Source organism: Zootoca vivipara, chromosome 1 (assembly GCF_965207765.1).
Source record: "Zootoca vivipara chromosome 1, rZooViv2.hap1.1, whole genome shotgun sequence".
Taxonomy (NCBI): domain Eukaryota; kingdom Metazoa; phylum Chordata; class Lepidosauria; order Squamata; family Lacertidae; genus Zootoca; species Zootoca vivipara.
This window is the reverse complement of record NC_142582.1, coordinates 7590525-7609086: the sequence shown is the minus strand read 5'-3', so window position 1 is coordinate 7609086 and position 18562 is coordinate 7590525. Positions and strand designations below refer to the sequence as shown.

At 44.8% G+C, this 18562-nt stretch overlaps 1 protein-coding gene across 2 annotated transcripts; it reads left to right on the top strand.

Annotated features, from left to right (window-relative positions):
- The first annotated feature begins 38 nt into the window (after positions 1-38).
- On the top strand, positions 39-18225 carry FASTKD2 (FASTK mitochondrial RNA regulator 2). Of its 2 annotated transcripts, none has more exons than XM_035138134.3 (12): positions 39-98; positions 2524-3346; positions 4838-4941; positions 6777-6885; positions 8495-8618; positions 9257-9396; positions 10479-10651; positions 11878-12038; positions 14277-14498; positions 15505-15583; positions 16588-16702; positions 17878-18225. In XM_035138134.3, exons 2-12 carry the CDS (start codon positions 2624-2626, stop codon positions 17974-17976), a joined length of 2049 nt encoding a protein of 682 aa, XP_034994025.1. In that variant the 5' UTR covers positions 39-98; positions 2524-2623; the 3' UTR covers positions 17977-18225. The 2 variants fall into 2 exon arrangements, with proteins under 2 accessions (XP_034994025.1, XP_034994033.1); XM_035138142.3 differs by having other exon boundaries at positions 39-111.
- The last annotated feature ends 337 nt before the right edge of the window (positions 18226-18562 follow it).

Genomic DNA, 18562 nt, shown 5'->3' with positions numbered 1-18562 from the left:
AGGCCGTTTCCTTTCTCTCCCCGCCCACTTCACCCGCCGGCTCGGGTCACGTGCCAGCCTCGCGCGATGGCGGCACCCATGTGAGGAGACCTCGGCAGGTGAGCGATCCCGGTGAGGAGGAGCCGCGGGAGTCGGAAAGAGCGGCGCCAGACCCTCGTCCCCTGGCGGCTCCGATAGAGGCGGGTGCGGGGATCCGGTGGGGCGGCCTGAGGGGAGGATCGGAGGCGCGTGGTGTGTGGGTCAGCGCCGGCAAAAGGCCCCGTTGTTGTGGTGGGGTTTTTTTTGCCGTTGGTGTTACCAGAGGTCGCGCGCCAGCCCCCTCCCTCGACCTCTGCCCATCCCGGGGGGGCCTTCCAGGTCTCGCTCTGGGTCGTGTTTCCGTTGGGGATTGGGGCCAAGGAGTCGATCCTTCCGCAGGAGAAGACAGACTCTGGTGGATTGAGCGGGCGAGACCCAAGAGTGGGTCTGACGGTCAAAAAAGCAGTTTCTGCACCTGCTATATAGAGGGAAGTGTGGGGCAGATGGGGCTCGTCCACCTGGGAAAATAGCCCATCTAAGGGTAACGAAAACTGATCCTAAACCTCCGCTGCTTTGCGGGATACCTTCTGGAGAAGAACAGGCTTAGGAGTAAATAATACATGGATCTTGGGACCATCCAGCGAAATGGTTTTTTTTTAAATTAATATTATTACAACTACTACTACTATTTATTGAATTAATATATCCCTAAACCTTGAGGTCTCAGAACGATCCACAGAACAAAAACAAAATCAAAATATAAAACCACAAAATATATAATCAAAATAAAAGCAACAACCCAGTAACACCTCCTGCCCGCAAAAAAGAACCACATTTTAAAAGGGCATAGGATGCCAATCAAATCCACCAAAGGCCTGGATAAAAAGGAACGTTTTTTGCCTGGCACCTAAAGGTGTATAATGAAGTGTATTACTTCACTAACTTCAAAATGTGGTTACCCAGTCATGCTGTATTTGTTTTGGAAGTTTCAGGACAGTCAAAAGCAAGTCTCCCTTACAGCGCTGGGTATGTTATATGAATTTGCTCCCATAAGAGTTATCAGCTTGGAGAGCTTTTTAAAAGAGGATTGATTAGGCAAGGAGGATAAGGTTGTCATTTGTTACTAGCCACATTGATTGTATTCTGCCTACATTGTTGGAGGCCATGTGCCTCTGAATATCAGCTGCTGGAAACATGCCATCAAATAAAACAATAGAAATACTTAATTAACTGGCCAATCACATCGGTTCTGCCCTCCCCCAACAAAAATCCTGGCTACACCCATGATTGGAAATCATAAGTGTGCTCAGGTCCTGCTTTAAGCGTTTCATAGGCATCTTGTTGTTGGCCATGGTGAGAATAGGAAACTGGACAAGATGGGCCTTTGGCCCACTCCAGCAGGGCTCTTTGTATTTTCTAAGAAAAAAACTTCTCTCGTCTGGCTTCCTCAACAAATCCTCTAAATATGCAGAGTTGCAAGACTGAGACAGATCAAATGGTTAGAAGAAATGTCAGCCTAAGCAGCTTGGTGTAATCAGACCCCCAAAAGCCAAATTAACAAGCAGTAAAGTATAAAACCAAAAATCTGCTTTTGAGCTAGCAAGGCAAACATACTTGGTACACTTTGACCTGTGAATCTTTGCTGATGAAGAATAGTCGAAACAGGGCCTTGTCCTGATTTTTACTGGAATTTATCTTTATTTGCCTTCAACATCAATAAAACTTTGTGAAGATTTTTTTGAAATCCATCTTCTTTTGGCCTGAGTTCTTGCAATTTATCGTTTATTTCTGGACTTTCCCAAGAACTCCAATTTATACTGCAACTAAGGCTTCTCTTTCTCTGCTATGCTCCCAAAATGTTGAATGTGGTTTACATGGGAGTAGAGTGTCCATGTCTCACTTGCCTGGTCTGGTGCCAAGTTTGTTGAGTCTTCCTGCTAGTTTTCCTTTCTCCCGCATTTGAATCAGAGCTACAATAGGGCACCCCTCTGTGTTGGGAAAAGATCAATCCATTTACTATATGATTGTGTTTTTCTTAGAGTGGTATTATTATTATTATTATTATTATTATTATTATTATTATTATGTACTGCCCTATACCTGGAGGTCTCAGGGTGGTTCACAGAACAAGATCAAAATATAAAACCACCATGCATGTGTGCACGCATGCACACACACACACACTCACCACACACACACACATACGGTAGACTCATAATCTGGTGAACTGGGTTCGCGTCTTCACTCCTCCACATGCAGCTGCCGGGTGACCTTGGGCTAGTCACACTTCTCTGAAGTCTCTCTGCCCCACTCACCTCACAGAGTGTTTGCTGTGGGGGAGGAAGGGAAAGGAGAATATTAGCCGCTTTGAGACTCCTTCGGGTAGTGATAAAGCGGGATATCAAATCCAAACTCCTCTTCTACTGTGCCAATATGTGTACGTTTGATGGTAATATTGCAAGTGTATTATGTTCATGAAACTACCATTTTGAATTCATTTAACAGGTAATCTACATGACCTACTTCTGACTGCCTTTTTTGTGTTCTGAGAATTTTATAAAGTTGTTTTCTTTGAATAAGTCATCATAAAGCGCTGAAGAGCAAAATGAATAAGAACCTGGATTGTTTTATAAGGACTGTGAGACAGCTGCAGGCATGTCATTATGCACAGAGTCCTTTTTCTAGAACCACAAAGAGAGCATTTGCACTGGGGGTTGATGGGCCTAAAAGTGCTGCACCCAGTATTTACCTGAGGCGACACCTGTCGTATGCGTCTCCTTGCTGGCTGCAATCATCTGTTAGATTTTTTTCTCAAGGTACCCTAAATATTAATGCAGACGGTACCAATGTAGATGAACAGAAAACTGCTGATGCCCTCTTAGATGACCATGTGCAAGACCCTGACCTAGTGACCGTTGCACCCACCCAACTTCCATCTGGTTTCTCGGGATCCCCAAAGGAAGTCAGAAGTACAGCGGAAGAAAAGGATGAAGAAAGGATGCCCCAGCAATTCTTTAATGGCCTTCAAAAATGTACATCTCCCAGTGATGTACTAGACCTTGCTTCAAAATTTCCAGCTGCTCGAAAGTACAGCAGTACTTGTCTTGCCACTATGTGGATGCTCACAAAAAAGCTCTCGGAAGATCAGAAACATTATGAGAGACGGTTGATGTTTGAGCACCCTCAGTTTAGCCAGCTCTGTCAGTGTGTGATGCAGGAGGCCAAACACATGTGGCGTGATGACTTGGCATACAGCCTTCTAGCTGTGGTGAAACTGGGAGTCCCACAGAACACCCGGTTGGTTCAGACCTTGCTGAGGGTATGCCAGGTAAGTCACAGAAACACTGTCGTCTTGCACTGAACATAAGGGATGGTTATATAGTAGTGAATTGAGCTCCAGACTTGTCAATGGGGCCATTCATCTGGCATGGTCAGGGAAACTAGCAAGCTAAGCTAATGATTTTATAATGAATACTTTGGTTTTCAAAGTGCTCCCACATACATTCTCATAATCGTGTAAAATAGGTCGTAAAGGTAAAGGGACGCCTGACCATTAGGTCCAGTCGTGACCGACTCGGGTTGCGGCGCTCATCTCGCATTATTGGCCGAGGGAGCCAGCGTATAGCTTCCAGGTCATGTGGCCAGCATGACAAAGCCGCTTCTGGCAAACCAGAGCAGCACATGGAAACGCCGTTTACCTTCCCGCTGTAGCGGTTCCTATTTATCTACTTGCATTTTGATGTGCTTTCGAACTGGTAGGTTGGCAGGAGCTGGGACCAAGCAACGGGAGCTCACCCCGTCACAGGGATTCGAACTGCCAACCTTCTGACCAGTGGTTTAACCCACAGCGCCACCCGCGTCCCTTATAAAATAGGTCATAAAGGTAAAGGTAAAGGGACCCCTGACCATTAGGTCCAGTCGTGACCGACTCTGGGGTTGCGCGCTCATCTCGCATTATTGACCGAGGGAGCCGGCGTGCAGCTTCCAGGTCATGTGGCCAGCATGACAAAGCCGCTTCTGGTGAACCAGAGCAGCACACGGAAACGCCATTTACCTTCCCGCTGTAGCGGTTCCTATTTATCTACTTGCATTTTGACGTGCTTTCGAACTGCTAGGTGGGCAGGAGCTGGGACCGAGCAACGGGAGCTCACCCCGTCACAGGGATTCGAACCGCTGACCGTCTGATCGGCAAGCCCTAGGCTCTGTGGTTTAACCCACAGCGCCACCCGTGTCCCTTATAAAATAGGTCATAGAGCAGCCTTAATGCTCATTCCTCTTCCAACTCTCCTATCTGTTACCTCTGTGGCACACAGTCTTCTGGAATCTATTCCCCAACTGCTCTTTAAGGATAGATAGGAGAATGAGAGAACCACATAGGCAGTTGGCACAGCAGCCCTGTGAAAAATGCAAGGTAGTGATATCGCACTGCATGTTTGTGATGTTTCCCATAGCAGTAGAAACTTGCCAGATACACAGGCCATCAGAGGCGTGGCAAGCTCCTGGTGGACAGGGTGTTGCTGAAGGCTCCTGTTAACTTCTTAATGTACATTTTGCACACAGGAATTTCCACATGGTAACAATTGCCATACTTACAATTTGAAGAACGCAACAGTAAATAAGAAGTAATCCCACCAAACAACTGAGTTGAGTCATGTTAAAGCTGGAGATGAAAATGCATTTGTTTAATATTTGTTTAAATGGTAAAATTTGTAATGCATAACTGTCCTTGAGGCTGCAGTTCTCAGACGTACTTCTGTGGAGACATGCTCTCTTTACCTGAAAGATTGCTGAAAATTGGGTTTTCTTGTGCTTTGAATAGGAACGTCTCAATGAATTTGATGACCGATGTCTCTCAGTTGTTGCAAGCACTTTGCAAGGAATGGAAAAGTCCAAGAATGTGGAAGCTCTTCAAGTTGGATTGCAGTAAGGGGAAAAAAATACATTGACTTCTAATAGGCATCATGCTTGTAATTAATAATAATTACAAAAACCTTGCTGTAAGGTCACCAGCAGGCATTCCCAAACTTGGGCCCTCCAGATGTTTTGGACTACAATTCCCATCTTCCCCGACCACTGGTCCTGTTAGCTAGGGATCATGGGAGTTGTAGGCCAAAACATCTGGAGGGCCGCAGTTTGGGGATGCCTGGTCACCAGTATATGGATCACACTGGCCAAGCCATCCCTGTCCAGGAAAGGGAATAGCTGACATACCAACCAAGTTTTGGAATTGCCCTCCTTGTCACAGAGCTCTAGTAATGGATCCAGGAACAATCCCAAGCTACATAACTGTTCTTTCTTTAACTTACAGTGTGTGATATGATCAAATGGGGATGCCTGGGAACAGATAAGGCAAGCACAATACCAGTCCCCCACTTAAGAACAGTAATGTGTTTTTTTCTCTCTTAATGTTTCAAAAACAAAATGATTCCTTTCTAAAATGCCACATTCATATGTTGCCATTTTTAAAAGGCATTTCCTCTTAAATGCAAGGAAACTGTCTTGGTTCTAAGCCTGTGTTTGTCATCCTTAATGGACTGGACAAGAGTGAGCAAATTGAAATTTAATCCAGACATGACAGAGGTGCCCTTGGTCAGTCGGAAGGCCGAACAGGGAAGTCAGCCTGTGCTGGATGGGGTAACGCTCCCTCTGGAGACACAGGTTTGCACTTTGGGCAGGCTCCTGGATTCAGCCCTGAGCATGGATACTCCGGGTCTCTTTGGTGGCCAGGAGTGCGTTTGCACAGTTGAAGCTAATGCTCTGGCTGCGACCGTTCCTTGAGATGCTGATTTGGTCATGGTGACACACGCCTTAGTTACAACCCATTTGGATGACTGTAATGCACTCTTTGTAGGGCTGCCTTTGAAAAGTGCTCATAAACTTCAGCTGGCTCAAAGAGCTGCAGCCAGATTGTTGAATGGGGCTGGTTACAAGGCGCATACAACTCCCTTGTTATAACAGCTGAACTGGCTACTAATTGTTTCTGGGCACAATTCCGCCGAGACCACATAATACCGGTCTTGAAAGATCTACATTGGCTCCCAGTACGTTTCCGAGCACAGTTCAAAGTGTTGGTGCTGACCTTTAAAGCCCTAAATGGCCCCGGTCCAGTTTACCTGAAGGAGCGTCTCCACCCCAATCGTTCTGCCTGGACACTGAGGTCCAGTACCGAGGGCCTTCTGGCGGTTCCCTCATTGCAAGAAGCCAAGTTGCAGGGAACCAGGCAGAGGGCCTTCTCGGTAGTGGCGCACGCCCTGTGGAACACCCTCCCACCAGATGTCAAAGAGAAAAACAGCTACCAGATTTTTAGAAGACATCTGAAGGCAGCCCTGTTTAGGGAGGCTTTTAATGTTTAATAGATTATTTTATTTCATTTTCTGTTGGAAGCCGCCCAGAGTGGCTGGGGAAACCCAGCCAGATGGGTGGGGTATAAATAAATTATTATTATTTATTATTTATTATTTATTATTTATTATTTATTATTATTCAAAGTGCGGGTTACAACCTATAAAGCCCTCTATGTTTTAGATCTAAGCTATCTGAAAGATCATATTCTCTCATCTGAAACTGCCCACTTTCTATAGTCTTTGGGCGATTTCCCACCCCTATGCTTTTAGATGCTTTTATTTTGTCCGTAAGCCGTCTTGAGCCCCTGTCACAAGAAAAAGGCAGGGTAGAAATAAGTTGTTGTTGTCATTGTTGTTAACTGTCCTGTGTGCTTCTTCTTTTTCCAAGCTGATTGAATCCCTTGCTCTTTACAGATTACTGGTGGAGCAGAGAATCCCCAAAATATCAAATATACTTATGTTGCAAAACATGATGAAGGGTCTTGGGAAGGATGCACCACTCACGCTTAAGGCAAAACTGGAGGTAAAAAATGGAGTTATTCATTCAGTGAATCCAGGTATAGGCCCATAGCCGATGCTGCAGCTTTGCTTGCACCATGGACTTCCTCTGTGCAACAGAGCTTCCTCTTCCACTCCTGTCCCCTCTAGCCTGCTTCCATCCTCAAAATCCGTGCCAAAGGGTTGGGAGACCAACTGGGAAAGATTTTGGGGGTGCACAGGGGGAGAGGAAATGGAAATACTGTTTCACAAGCAAAACACCACTGGCACAGCATTAGATAAAGGAAGAGGTATGTAAGTCATTCTACGACTAGAAGCTTGTATTAGAAGCAGTCCCCAATGGGATTCCCACACTGCCACACCCTGCAGACCACAGCACATTTTAACAATGGAGGGAAAAGCTTCCATTATTCCGAGGGTTTTGAGAGTGGTTATCGTGTAATATAAGGAATCCATTTATTTCTTATCATATTCTCATAATTGCAGCTGCACAATAGAAGTAAATGCAATATTGCCTGAAGCTCTAGTGTTCCTTTTTCAACCATTTTGAAAGAAAGCAACATATTCTTTCTGTCTCAGTGTACAGTTTAAAGAAAGGGGAAACTGATAAGTAATTGGATATAGATATCTGTTTCTTAAAAAAAAACGTTTTTATTGGTTTTTTTCACAATTTTATACATTTTAACTTAACCATTTCAAACATTAAAATACAAGGTTCTTTTGAACATTCAGGCCCCCTTCCCTCCCTCCATGGGTTCCGTGTTTAAGATTAAATTTGCTGCATCTTTTACCTTTATCCATCTATTAAATATCCATAGTTATCATAAGGAATTCCACATTACAAGTGTCATTACACCCCTGCTAATGATTTTAACCATTTACAGTGGTCTTTAAATAAATTAGAAATTTACTCCAGTCTTTTGAAAATACTTGATCTTCCTGGTTTCGGATCTTCCCCGTCAGTTTCGCCATCTCTGCATACTCCATCAGTTTCACTGCAATTCTTCTTCTTTTGGTACTTCTCCTTCCTGCCATCTCTGGGCTGGTAGCATTCTCGCTGCTGTTATTCCATACATAAAAAGTCTTTTGTCTTCTCTTGGTCTCTCTTCGCCTATTATACCTAAAAAGGCTTCTGGTTTTTTGTTTTGTTTTTACAAATGTGTTTTTAAACATTTTCTTTAATTCATTATATATCATCTCCCAGAAAGCCTTTACCAGTGGACGTGTCCACCACATGTGGTGAAAAGTGCCTTCCTTCTCTTTACATTTCCAACATAAATTTGAACTCAGTTTATACATTTTTGCAATTTTAGTCGGTGTTAAATACCAACGATACAATTTTCTTTCAACGAACAGCATACAGTAAAGGATATAGATATCTGTTCCAGTCCTGATGAGAATTGGACTAGCTGAGAACTTCCTCAGACTTTCAACTCCAATAAGCCATTTGATACTCATAAAAAAGTAGTGGAACTGTGTGTGTGTGTGTGTGTGTGTGAGAGAGAGAGAGAGAGAGAGAGAGAGAGAGAGAGAGAGAGAGCCCCTCTCCTTATCACAATGGACAATTTTCTCATCAACCCGGATCGTATTTGGACATTGACATTTCTGTCTCATTCAAATCTGTTTTGTTTCAGAACAAGATTTTGTATCACATAGACCAACTTACTGTCCCAAATGCTCAGCACATGTTCACCTTGTTGGCTGAAATGAACTACCGCTCTGTTCCAATCTTGAATGCCTGCAGTAACAAAATAATAGGTAAGTCAGAAAAAATGTAAGAATTTTTGTCTTTTTTTTATAAAAAAAATCTTGCTTAAACTAAAGGAGGACAACAGTTTAGTAAGAAAGTATGGAGAGCAGAGCCATCTGCCAAGGAACACAAAAAGAAGAGAGAAACAGGGATTTTGGATAGTCAAAGGAAAACTGTTCTCTGCAACTTTGCATGTTGTTATACTGTGTTTGAATCTGTCCAATTGCCATGGTTTGAGAGGGTTGGTCCAAAATAATATGGACCAGGATCCAAAGAACTATGCAGCTAATTCTGTGAGTCCCAAGTGTGGGGTGGGTGGGTGGGTGAGGCTCAATTTACTTTGTAACTGCAGCCCCCACTATCACAAGACAAGCAGAATTTGCAACCGAGGAATGTTGAGGAATGTTTTAAGAATGGTTTGTTGTATGGCGTGGCTTCAGCTCTTCAAAGGAGGAAGATCAAAAACTCCTGAGTTAACTGGTCCCTTTTATTATCTTAAGCAGCTCCTTGGTTCCATTACCTTGTATGTTTTGCTGTGATTTTAGGTGACGTTTCTTTTAACAAATGAAATGCATACTTCCATCTCAAGGGTTACTTCAATGCGCAGTTAGTGCAATTTCTATTTTTATTTTTTTGTGTGTTTCAGAGGGTATCCCTGGAACTCCATTTCGGCGTCTGCTGAATATTTTGAGGTCTTGCAAAGACCTCCTGTACCGCAACAGCAAGCTTTGTTCTGCAATAGCAGATTATGCAGCATCCGTCTTCTATATGTGGGACACAAAGCAGGTAAACTTTGGGATAACAATATTAATTTGCACATTTCTGGCCTTTTAAATAGAAAATTGATGCCAGTATGGAGCTGGCTAGTTGTAGTTCTCAGACTGCATTCATTCAAGCGTTAACTTCTCAGCATTTTGATTTACATGTAATGCTAAGGCATGGTTTATTAAACTGGTTTATTGGATTGTCCAGACCTGACCCAGCAGCTTAACCATGGCTTTATTAACCACAAAGAAACACTTCCTAAGCCATGGTTGTTGGCTTATAAACCTTGATTTGCATTAGCTGTGGCTTTTTGTTACCCGCAAACATGGCTGATATCTGCTGGGATATTCTAACTCTGAAGATAATCTAACTCTGAATAATCAGCTTCAGACCTCCAGATTCACCGGGGCAGCCTGACAATAATTCAATTCATTGCAATAATCTAGTCCAGGTTGTGTTTACTGGCAATGCTGTTTGCAGAGCAATCCAACTCCTGGTCTGCCTGCTTCTGCTAGTGAGGGAGGTCTGGCATCAGCAGGAAAGCCCCGCCAGCAAGGAGTGCCCCAGTGTACCCACCCAAAGGGCAGGTGGGCTTAAGCTACCTCCCGTGGTATTGCTGGGAGCTGTAGCCTGTGGAACCCCCCGCCCCCAGACATTAGGCAGGACTGAGCCATCACGTGATCTGCTGGTTCCTGTGCAGCCCCTGCTGCCGTCTTACGAGGGCAGAGTGCGCAATCCAGGCCTCTCTGCTGTGTCAGCTAAGGTGCTGGTGTGACACACGGACATTTTTTCCTCGCTCCACCCCACAATCTGTCCTGGCCAGTGTGAGCACTGCTTGCTGCCAGCTGGAATTAGGATTGCCTCTTCAATCTGATGTTCCAAAATGAAGGGTGTGTGTGTGTGTCAAAAATTAGATACAGGGGGCACAGCAGAGGAGGTGGTGGGAAATTAAGGGAGCCATAAACTGGGCAAGAATGTGCATTTGTTTCAGTCACACATATTTCAGCTGAATATAGTTTTATATTAAGAAAAGTCTTCAGCCCGGTTGTCTCAGTAGCGCATTTGATACATGCATATTATGCAGACTTCTCTTTTGATTTCAGGCAGTCCTGTTTCTTTCTGCCTTTGAGAATGTGGGCTTTCGACCGGTTGATCTGATGGATGCGTTTGCCGAGAAAGTGACGTCCGATCCTGAATGCTTAAGCATGAGGGACCTTGTGACCGTTCTGCGAGCCTATTCTTATCTCAACCACACCCCCAAAAGCCAAAAACAGGAGTAGGTTCTGGCTTAGCAAGTTTATTATTGTGTTACATCGTACAGGGGTGCCTCGCAAGACGAATTTAATTTGTTCCAGGACTCAATTCGTCCTACGAAAAATTCATCTTGCGAGTCGCGGTTTCCCATAGGAATGCATTGAAACTTAATCAATGCGTTCCTGTGGGCTCCAGGGACTGGCGGCGGCATGGGACGGGGCTTCGGAGAAGTGCTACGCCTTCTCCGAAGCCCCGCCCCATGCCGGCTGTGTGCGCAGCGGTGCGGTGGCTGCCCCCGCCTGTCTTCCCTGGGGGACAGAGCCGAAGCGCGGCGGGCGCTGCTTGCCCCCGCCTGTCTTCCCCGAGCCAGGGGGAAGACAGGCGGGGGCAGCCACCGCACCGCCGTGCTTCGGCTCCGTCCCCCCCGGCAAAGGAAGATCAGCTGTCAGCTTCCCACGCTGACAGCTGATCTTCCTTTGCCGTCTTTCGTCTTGCGAGTTTTTCGTTGTGCGAGGCATTCGTCTTGCGAGGTACCACTGTAGCTAATGGAGAAATGTAGCCCAGATAGCGATACCACTCTTTGCCACAGAATTAACCTATCAGATTCTTCAAATGTGACGGGCATTGGCATGGTGGCTTAGGCCAGCCTTCCAGATATTTTGGGCTAAGACCATTGGCTGTGCCTATAACCAGTCGCAGCTAGGAATGGAGCCTTCATATGAATTGGCTCTGTGTGGATTTTAGTGGCCGTTCAGGAATGGCTGAGGGTGCCTCTGGTGTACAAAACTGCATTTCCTGTGATTGATACATAAAATTAAAGGCATATAGGACTGTCTGCCTCTTAGAAGTGTCTACATTGTCATGGGACTTATCACACCACATAAAAAGATGCAATTAGGGTGACTTGACTGCCTAAACAAAATTTGGGACCTGGTTAATATTAAAACAGAAGCCCCCACTCAAGTACAGAGCAAACCAACTCACACATATATAAGATGGGACAGGCTGTGAAAACGTAAGTTGCTCTTTGTACACTGGAATCAGTGGGAGATTGCATTTCCATTAGAAAACGGGAACTTTTATCTCTCAGATGAAAACTATTTGTGTGTCTGTGTGTAGCATCTGTGTCTTGTCAGCCAGTCATATTTATTAATTACATAGCTCTCTATATCTGTAGTGAGGCAGAGTATATTGTTAATTAAGTCATGAATTTGTGCTTGACAGTATTCTTTTCTCACGTTTTGAAAGGTTCCTTGAGGCACTGAATAGCGTCTTGGATAAGTATCTCCCCAAGATCTCTAACGTGGACTTGCTGAAAGCTGTATATTCGTTCTGCATTTTAGGATACTTCCCCCAATCTGCACTTAAGCAGCTTCTCCTAGATGAAATCCTCCACAGTCTGGTAGCAGGTCAGATATTCATCTCGACTAATATACTTCCGCAAATGAAAGCTGATGCCACAGCTTTAGATTGTGTATAAATTGTGTTTATTTGTTTGCAAAATCAATACTGTGTTTAGAGTTACTTAAATTCATCCCATAATTTAAAAAGTGCATTACACGCTCATCTTCGAATACAACTTATAGTGGTTTGGTGTATTAGTTTTGCAGTTGTTTTCTTCCTTGTCCCCACATAAAAAAACAAGGAAAGTTTGGGTGCATCATGGTGCTTGATTTGCCAACGTGGGTGGCAACCAACAAAACAGTTCCATGAGCTCAATAGTTCCCATTTCCGCAATGGAACTCCCCCCCCCCACATTATTGTTAAATATTTTAATCTGGGTGACAGATGCCTCAATAAACGAAACAGGAAATCAGTGATTTACAAAATGTAGTTTTCCATGGGTATTTGGATGACTAAAAATCAGAAGCTTTTTTGTCAAAGAACACTTACCGTCAGCTGGAGAGAAGTGACGATTGTGGTCTGGTGCAGCGAGTTGGGGCATCGCTTTTTTCTCCCCCAGCCATGCTGATTGCTGGAGCTCACCCACAGCTGCAGGCGAGCTAGGGGGCACGGTTTGGGAGCAGACCAGATGGAAGACTTCTTCCTGCTGGTCCAGTCCCTGGCGATAAAAGCCAGCCATGCCCAGGTCTCAGCCTCAGTCGTTGCTGGATTCACCCACCCTTCCAATCTTTATGCTCTTGGGCTGCCCAAGGATACGGCGGCAAGCCCTGTGTAAGGACTTTGCTATTTAAGTCCTCGGTCGCTGTATTTGGGGTCAGGAAGGATCCTGCCATCAGACTAACTGGGCCTGTCTGAGCATTTTGCCTCCCTCATAGCAACTGTCACAACTTTGTGGGGGATAAATCGGCAGTGGGTTGGATCCCTAGTTTAATTGGACAGGGGGTGCTTGACCCCCCACTCTGCTCTTAGGGATCAGGGTATCCCCTTAAAGGGATCCTGTGGGGAGGTGCTTCTGTTCAGACACCAAAATGGGGGCTGATGGGCCACAGCACCCCGCAATGGTGATCTTGGGGGGGGGGGTTGTCACCCTGATTTGATGGATGCCATAGTGTGATCCTTAACCTTGGTGAACCCTGCCAAATCAACCAGCAGTCGGGATACACACCCAGTGCCCATGCCAAAACCTGCTGACACCTGCAATCAATAAAGTTGGGGCCTGTTTAACTCCCAGTTGATTGTCCTGTGTTTACTGCAACTATTTTCTGCCTCAGTGCCACCATCTGCAACTCCACTGTACATCATTCCCGCAGTAAGCGGGCATCACTTATTTCCCCCAGAATGCAAACCTCAAGGTAAAATGCAGTAGAATAGTGGTAACTCTGCAGTTGATGCCGCTGAGTTGTTTTGTGGTGGGTTGTTTATTTTTGTAAGCTCTTTTGGATACTGTTATAGATAAGCGCCACCTGGGACCCAGGTGGCTCTGTGGGTTAAACCACAGAGTGTAGGGCTTGCTGATCAGAAGGTCGGCAGTTCGAATCCCTGCAACGGGGTGAGCTCCCGTTGTTCGGTCCCAGCTCCTGCGCAGCTAGCAGTTTGAAAGCACATCAAAGTGCAAGTAGATAAATAGGGACTGCTCCGGCGGGAAGGTAAAGCCGTTTCCATGCGCTGCTCTGGTTCGCCAGAAGCAGCTTTGTCATGCTGGCCACATGACCCGGAAGCTGTCTGCGGACAAACGCCGGCTCTCTAGGCCTATAGAGCGAGATGAGCGCCGCAACCCCAGAGTCGGACACGACTGGACCTGGTGGTCAGGGGCCCCTTTACCTTTACCTATAGATAAGCAGTCTAAACAGATTTTAAAATAAATCAGTTCTCCCGCCTCTCCTTTTATATCCCCCTCCTTCCCCTGTGCTAGTTGCTCACTTTCCCCCTACCTGATGACCAGGTATCCTATAGCCTCTGGGTTGTATTCACCTAAGTTTTACTCATAGTAGAACCTATTGCAATTAACGGCCCTGGCTTAGTCCTGTCCATTAATTTCAGTGATTCTACTCTGGTAAAACCTAGGTGAATACCACCATGTGGTCTAGCCACTTGTTTATTTTGTAGGGCATCAGAGCAGATTTATTTCAATGAAGTCATGTAAAAATATTAAACTACTGTTGATCAAGACTTTTCCTGCTACAGAAGAACTGTATGTTAAGGTTGTTTGAAAATAATACTGCTGTTTCTTTTGTTTTCCGCAGAAGACCAGAATATAGAACAGAATGCAGTAATGTTGCATACCATAAATGCTTGTTTAGAACTCGATGGGAATTGTTTCACCAAGCCAGCAGCCTTATTGGTGAAGGAACGACCATCATCCTCTGCTTTTAGTTTTCCTGATGTTAAGGATGTTCTGCTCACACTGTTGGGAGATGAAAGTCTGTTTCGAGCAAACGTACCAGTGGTTCACAGTTTCTCCGTAGGTATGGGAGAGCGCATTACGGTTACTGCCTTTACAAAATAATGGCAATTTGCAGAAAACTGAGGAGGGCAAAGTGGGAAGAGAGGAGCAACGAGCACAAAGAGGCACTTGGCTTGAGCAGAAACTTACCAGTAGCAGCTTTGTTGTGATCTATGGTTGTGCATGATTAAAGTAGATTAAAGCAGTTTGTTGTCCTAGCACAACAAATCGTAACAAAGAATCTTGACTTCCTGCAATCTGGAAAGTGACCAGGAAATGTAAATTGTGGCACGAAATGAATGTTTGATGGGAAGACAAGTAAACATCCCACAAGATAATCGGCATGAATGGCATCGTCTCTCCACAAACAGATTAAAACAAATGCTCAAAAAAGACCAGAGATAATTTAACCACCACATAAGCTTTGTGCATGCTGGTCATCTGGTGGGGAGAGATGGTTACTTCTGCTAATTTCAGTGGGCCAGAAAGAGAGGAGCTCTTGCCCTTTGCCAAATCCCTCCTGAGTGTGGGTCTTGTTGAGATTCCTGCATTGCAAGGATGACAGGATGACCCTCTGGGTCCCTTCCAGCGGTACACTTCTTTGATTCCTTTCTCAGCAGTGAGAGAAATTAGTGTTGTGCATGCCAGGGTGCCCATTTTATCCATTTGTGCATCTTTCATTTCTGGGTAATAGCATGGCATTGGAAATAAATGCCTGGATTGCACCTGGCACAAATTAATGCCACTCCCATGGTCTGAGGAAAATATCCACCGTGTGCCGGATTGTGGCTCATATCTGCAATTTCTATTTCTTCCCATTTAAACCTACCTTTCCCCAGGCTGCTGCAAGAGTTGTAGTTGCCTTTATTAGTGGCTGTAAAAAATTATAGCCCTGATCATGTATATTTGGTATAACTGTTACTAAAACACTACTGTTACCACAATTTCTTTTTACTGCACATTCCTGAATAGAGTGCAGTCTTGTAACAATTTATTTTATAAGAATGTAATATTTTCCCTTTTTTCAGATTTTGAAATCTTAATGGATGCAGAGAAGGGAATAGTGATACCAAATGCTGAAGTGACAGATAAGTCTGACATTCAAAGGTAACTTTAGCTTGAGCACAGGGTTTTTTTTTTTATTTCATGGGCTTTCTCCAGCCTCAACTGTTCAGCTTTCTTAATCTTCAAAGACATGAAAAGTTAATTTATTTGGGTGGGTGGCCCATATACTTTAGTGAGGAGGTTAGTCAGAATGTTCTGGAAACATAATTTCAGTGGAGAGCTATAACAAACATTTTGCCTTATTTTCTGGGCTATTTGTATTACAAATGTATTTACTAAAGAGATCATAGGCACTTGCTCACCTGATAGTTTGTGGCAAGTAATTTGATAACAAAACCAAAAATGTGAGGCTTTGACAACCCCCCATTGGACACTCTCAAGAGTGCCTTGCGAGTCAGAAGTGGCGACGTGTTTTTTAAGAAGAAAATAGGTGTCAATGTAATTGTCACTGAACATGCATGCATAAGGACCTTCTGCCCCATGTTTCAGTACACTGTTAGCTGCAAAATATAAAAAAATTCCTTCAGCAGCACCTTAAAGACCAACTAAGTTTTTATTTTGGTATGAGCTTTCGTGTGCATGCACACTTCTTCAGATACACTTGAAACAGAAGTGTCAGACCCTTATATATATACAGAGGGTGGTGGGGGTGGGTGGGAATGGGTGATGGGCTGATGGGAGTGGTAAACCTGTGGATGGCTGTTAACGGCTGCTGATGACTGCAATTAGTCCTGGGGGGGGGGAAGCAAGGACTGAGGCGCTAAAGAAAGCTTGATCATGCATAATGAGATAAGAATCCGATGTCTCTATTCATCCCAGGGGGCTCCATGGTTTTAAGCTTGGTAATGAGTTCCAATTCAGTAACTTCTCTTTCCAGTCTGTTCCTGAAATTTCTCTGTAATAAAACAGCTGCTTTGAGATCTTTGATAGAATGTCCTGGGAGACATTAGCTCCCAGTTTCCTTCAGACTAGTGCAGTTTCCTTCAGACTAGTGCAGCCAAGTTCATGACTTTTGTAGACATCATGACTGCTTCTCTTGGTTATAGGATAGCCGTGCTGTGTGCTCCTGCGTCCGCGCTCTGTTTTGCGTCAAAACATCCCCGAGGGAGGTTGGCCATGAGGATGAGACACCTGCGTCTTCTGGGCTATCGCGTGATTCTGGTAAGAGAAGCCAAAATGCTGCTCCATCAGAAAACGTGGAACTACTAATTTTAGTAGTCTCGAGCAGGTTGTAAGAAAAATTTAAAAACAAAATGAGGTGCGGGTGACATTCCTGGCCCCCGTGTGTATACACTAAATCACATAAAATGGGGAACACTCCGTGTGTCAGCTGAGAAAACTCCTTGCCTGCCGAGACCCTCCCCAGATAATGAAGGCTCCTGCCCCTAACTGCGCGAGCCCTGGCGTCCTCTTCAGTGTGGCCTCTTCAGAGCCAGTGTGGTGTAGTGGTTAAGAGCGGTAGACTTGTAATCTGGAGAACCAGGTTCGCGTCTCCGCTCCTCTACATGCAGCTGCTGGGTGACCTTGGGCTAGTCACACTTCTTTGAAGTCTCTCAGCCCCACTCACCTCACAGAGTGTTTGTTTTGGGGGAGGAAGGGAAAGGAGATTGGGTTCAGTGACCGCTAGTTGCCGGGACAACCCTGGTCCTAACTGCCATTTATGTACATGTCCCATAACATAAGATGTGTTTACACAGCCTCTAGCAAGGTCCCACCGCTGGTGTTCGAAGCAAGTGTAAGCCACATTGCATATCTATCCTGTTAGGGTTTCTTTTAGCAATACTTCTCTTTGACACTTTCCCCCTCAATCTAGCTTTCATCTGATCTGGTTAAGAGGTGGTTAAGAGCAGTAGACTCGTAATCTGGGGAACCAGGTTCGCGTCTCCGCTCCTCCACATGCAGCTGCTGGGTGACCTTGGGCTAGTCACACTTCTTTGAAGTCTTTCAGCTCCACTCACCTCACAGAGTGTTTGTTTTGGGGGAGAGGGGAAAGGAGAATGTTAGCCGCTTTGAGACTCCTTCGGGTAGTGATAAAGCGGGATATCAAATCCAAACTCTTCTTCTTAGGCCCTGGGCACGGTCTCCTCATGAGCCAGAGGCTTGCTGAGGCTGCACAGCTGACACACGCCGAACCTTCCCAGCACATCAACTGAGCTGGTCAAGCAAGCGCCTCTTTCCTTCTGGTTTATTTCCCCTAATATTTGCACAGCTGACAGGCGGGGAAGCGGCCGATTGGGATTCCTGCTTTATTCTTTATAAATCACCTAAAATTTACAGGTCTCTTGTAATTCAGATGAAAACTGACATGATTTCATCCTTCCTTTTTTTCTGTTCAGGTTCATTACCAGGAATTCCAGAAACTGAAGAAAGACGAGGCATTTGAGTTCTTAAAGGGAGAAATATTTTCAACAGAAGCACACTTGGATTCTGATTAGAACATCCGGGATCACTGTTTAAATTAATATACCACATTGCTTTTTTTTCTTTTTACATTTTAAGAAAATAACTGAATAAGATTCCCTCGTTGCCTGTCCTTGCCTTAGAATTCTGTTGACTCAGATTTGTCACAGATTGAGGAAGGATGGATTTTTTTTTTGCCTCTGGTAATATTTATCACTTTTGAGTCCTCAATGTTTAGCGAAGACTGCAGAACATATGTGTCAAATAAATAAAACTAATCATCAGTTGCCTCCATCCTTAGAAAGAACTTGGCTGTGAAATGGTACATTCTTATTTATTGCCTAACATGAGACTTTAAGGACTTTAAGGACATAATCACAGAGAATCGTAGAATTGGAAGGGACCCTGAGGCTCCTCTAGTCCAACATGTCTACTTTTATCAAATGATATTTTGGTGTGATCCTATGAGAGTAGAGCAGGCTTCCTCAAGCTCGGCCCTCCAGATGTTTTTGAGACTGCAATTCCCATCATACCTGACCACTGGTCTTGCTAGCTAGGGATCATGGGAGTTGTAGGTCAAAAACATCTGGAGGGCCAAGGTTGACAAAGCCTGGAGTAGAG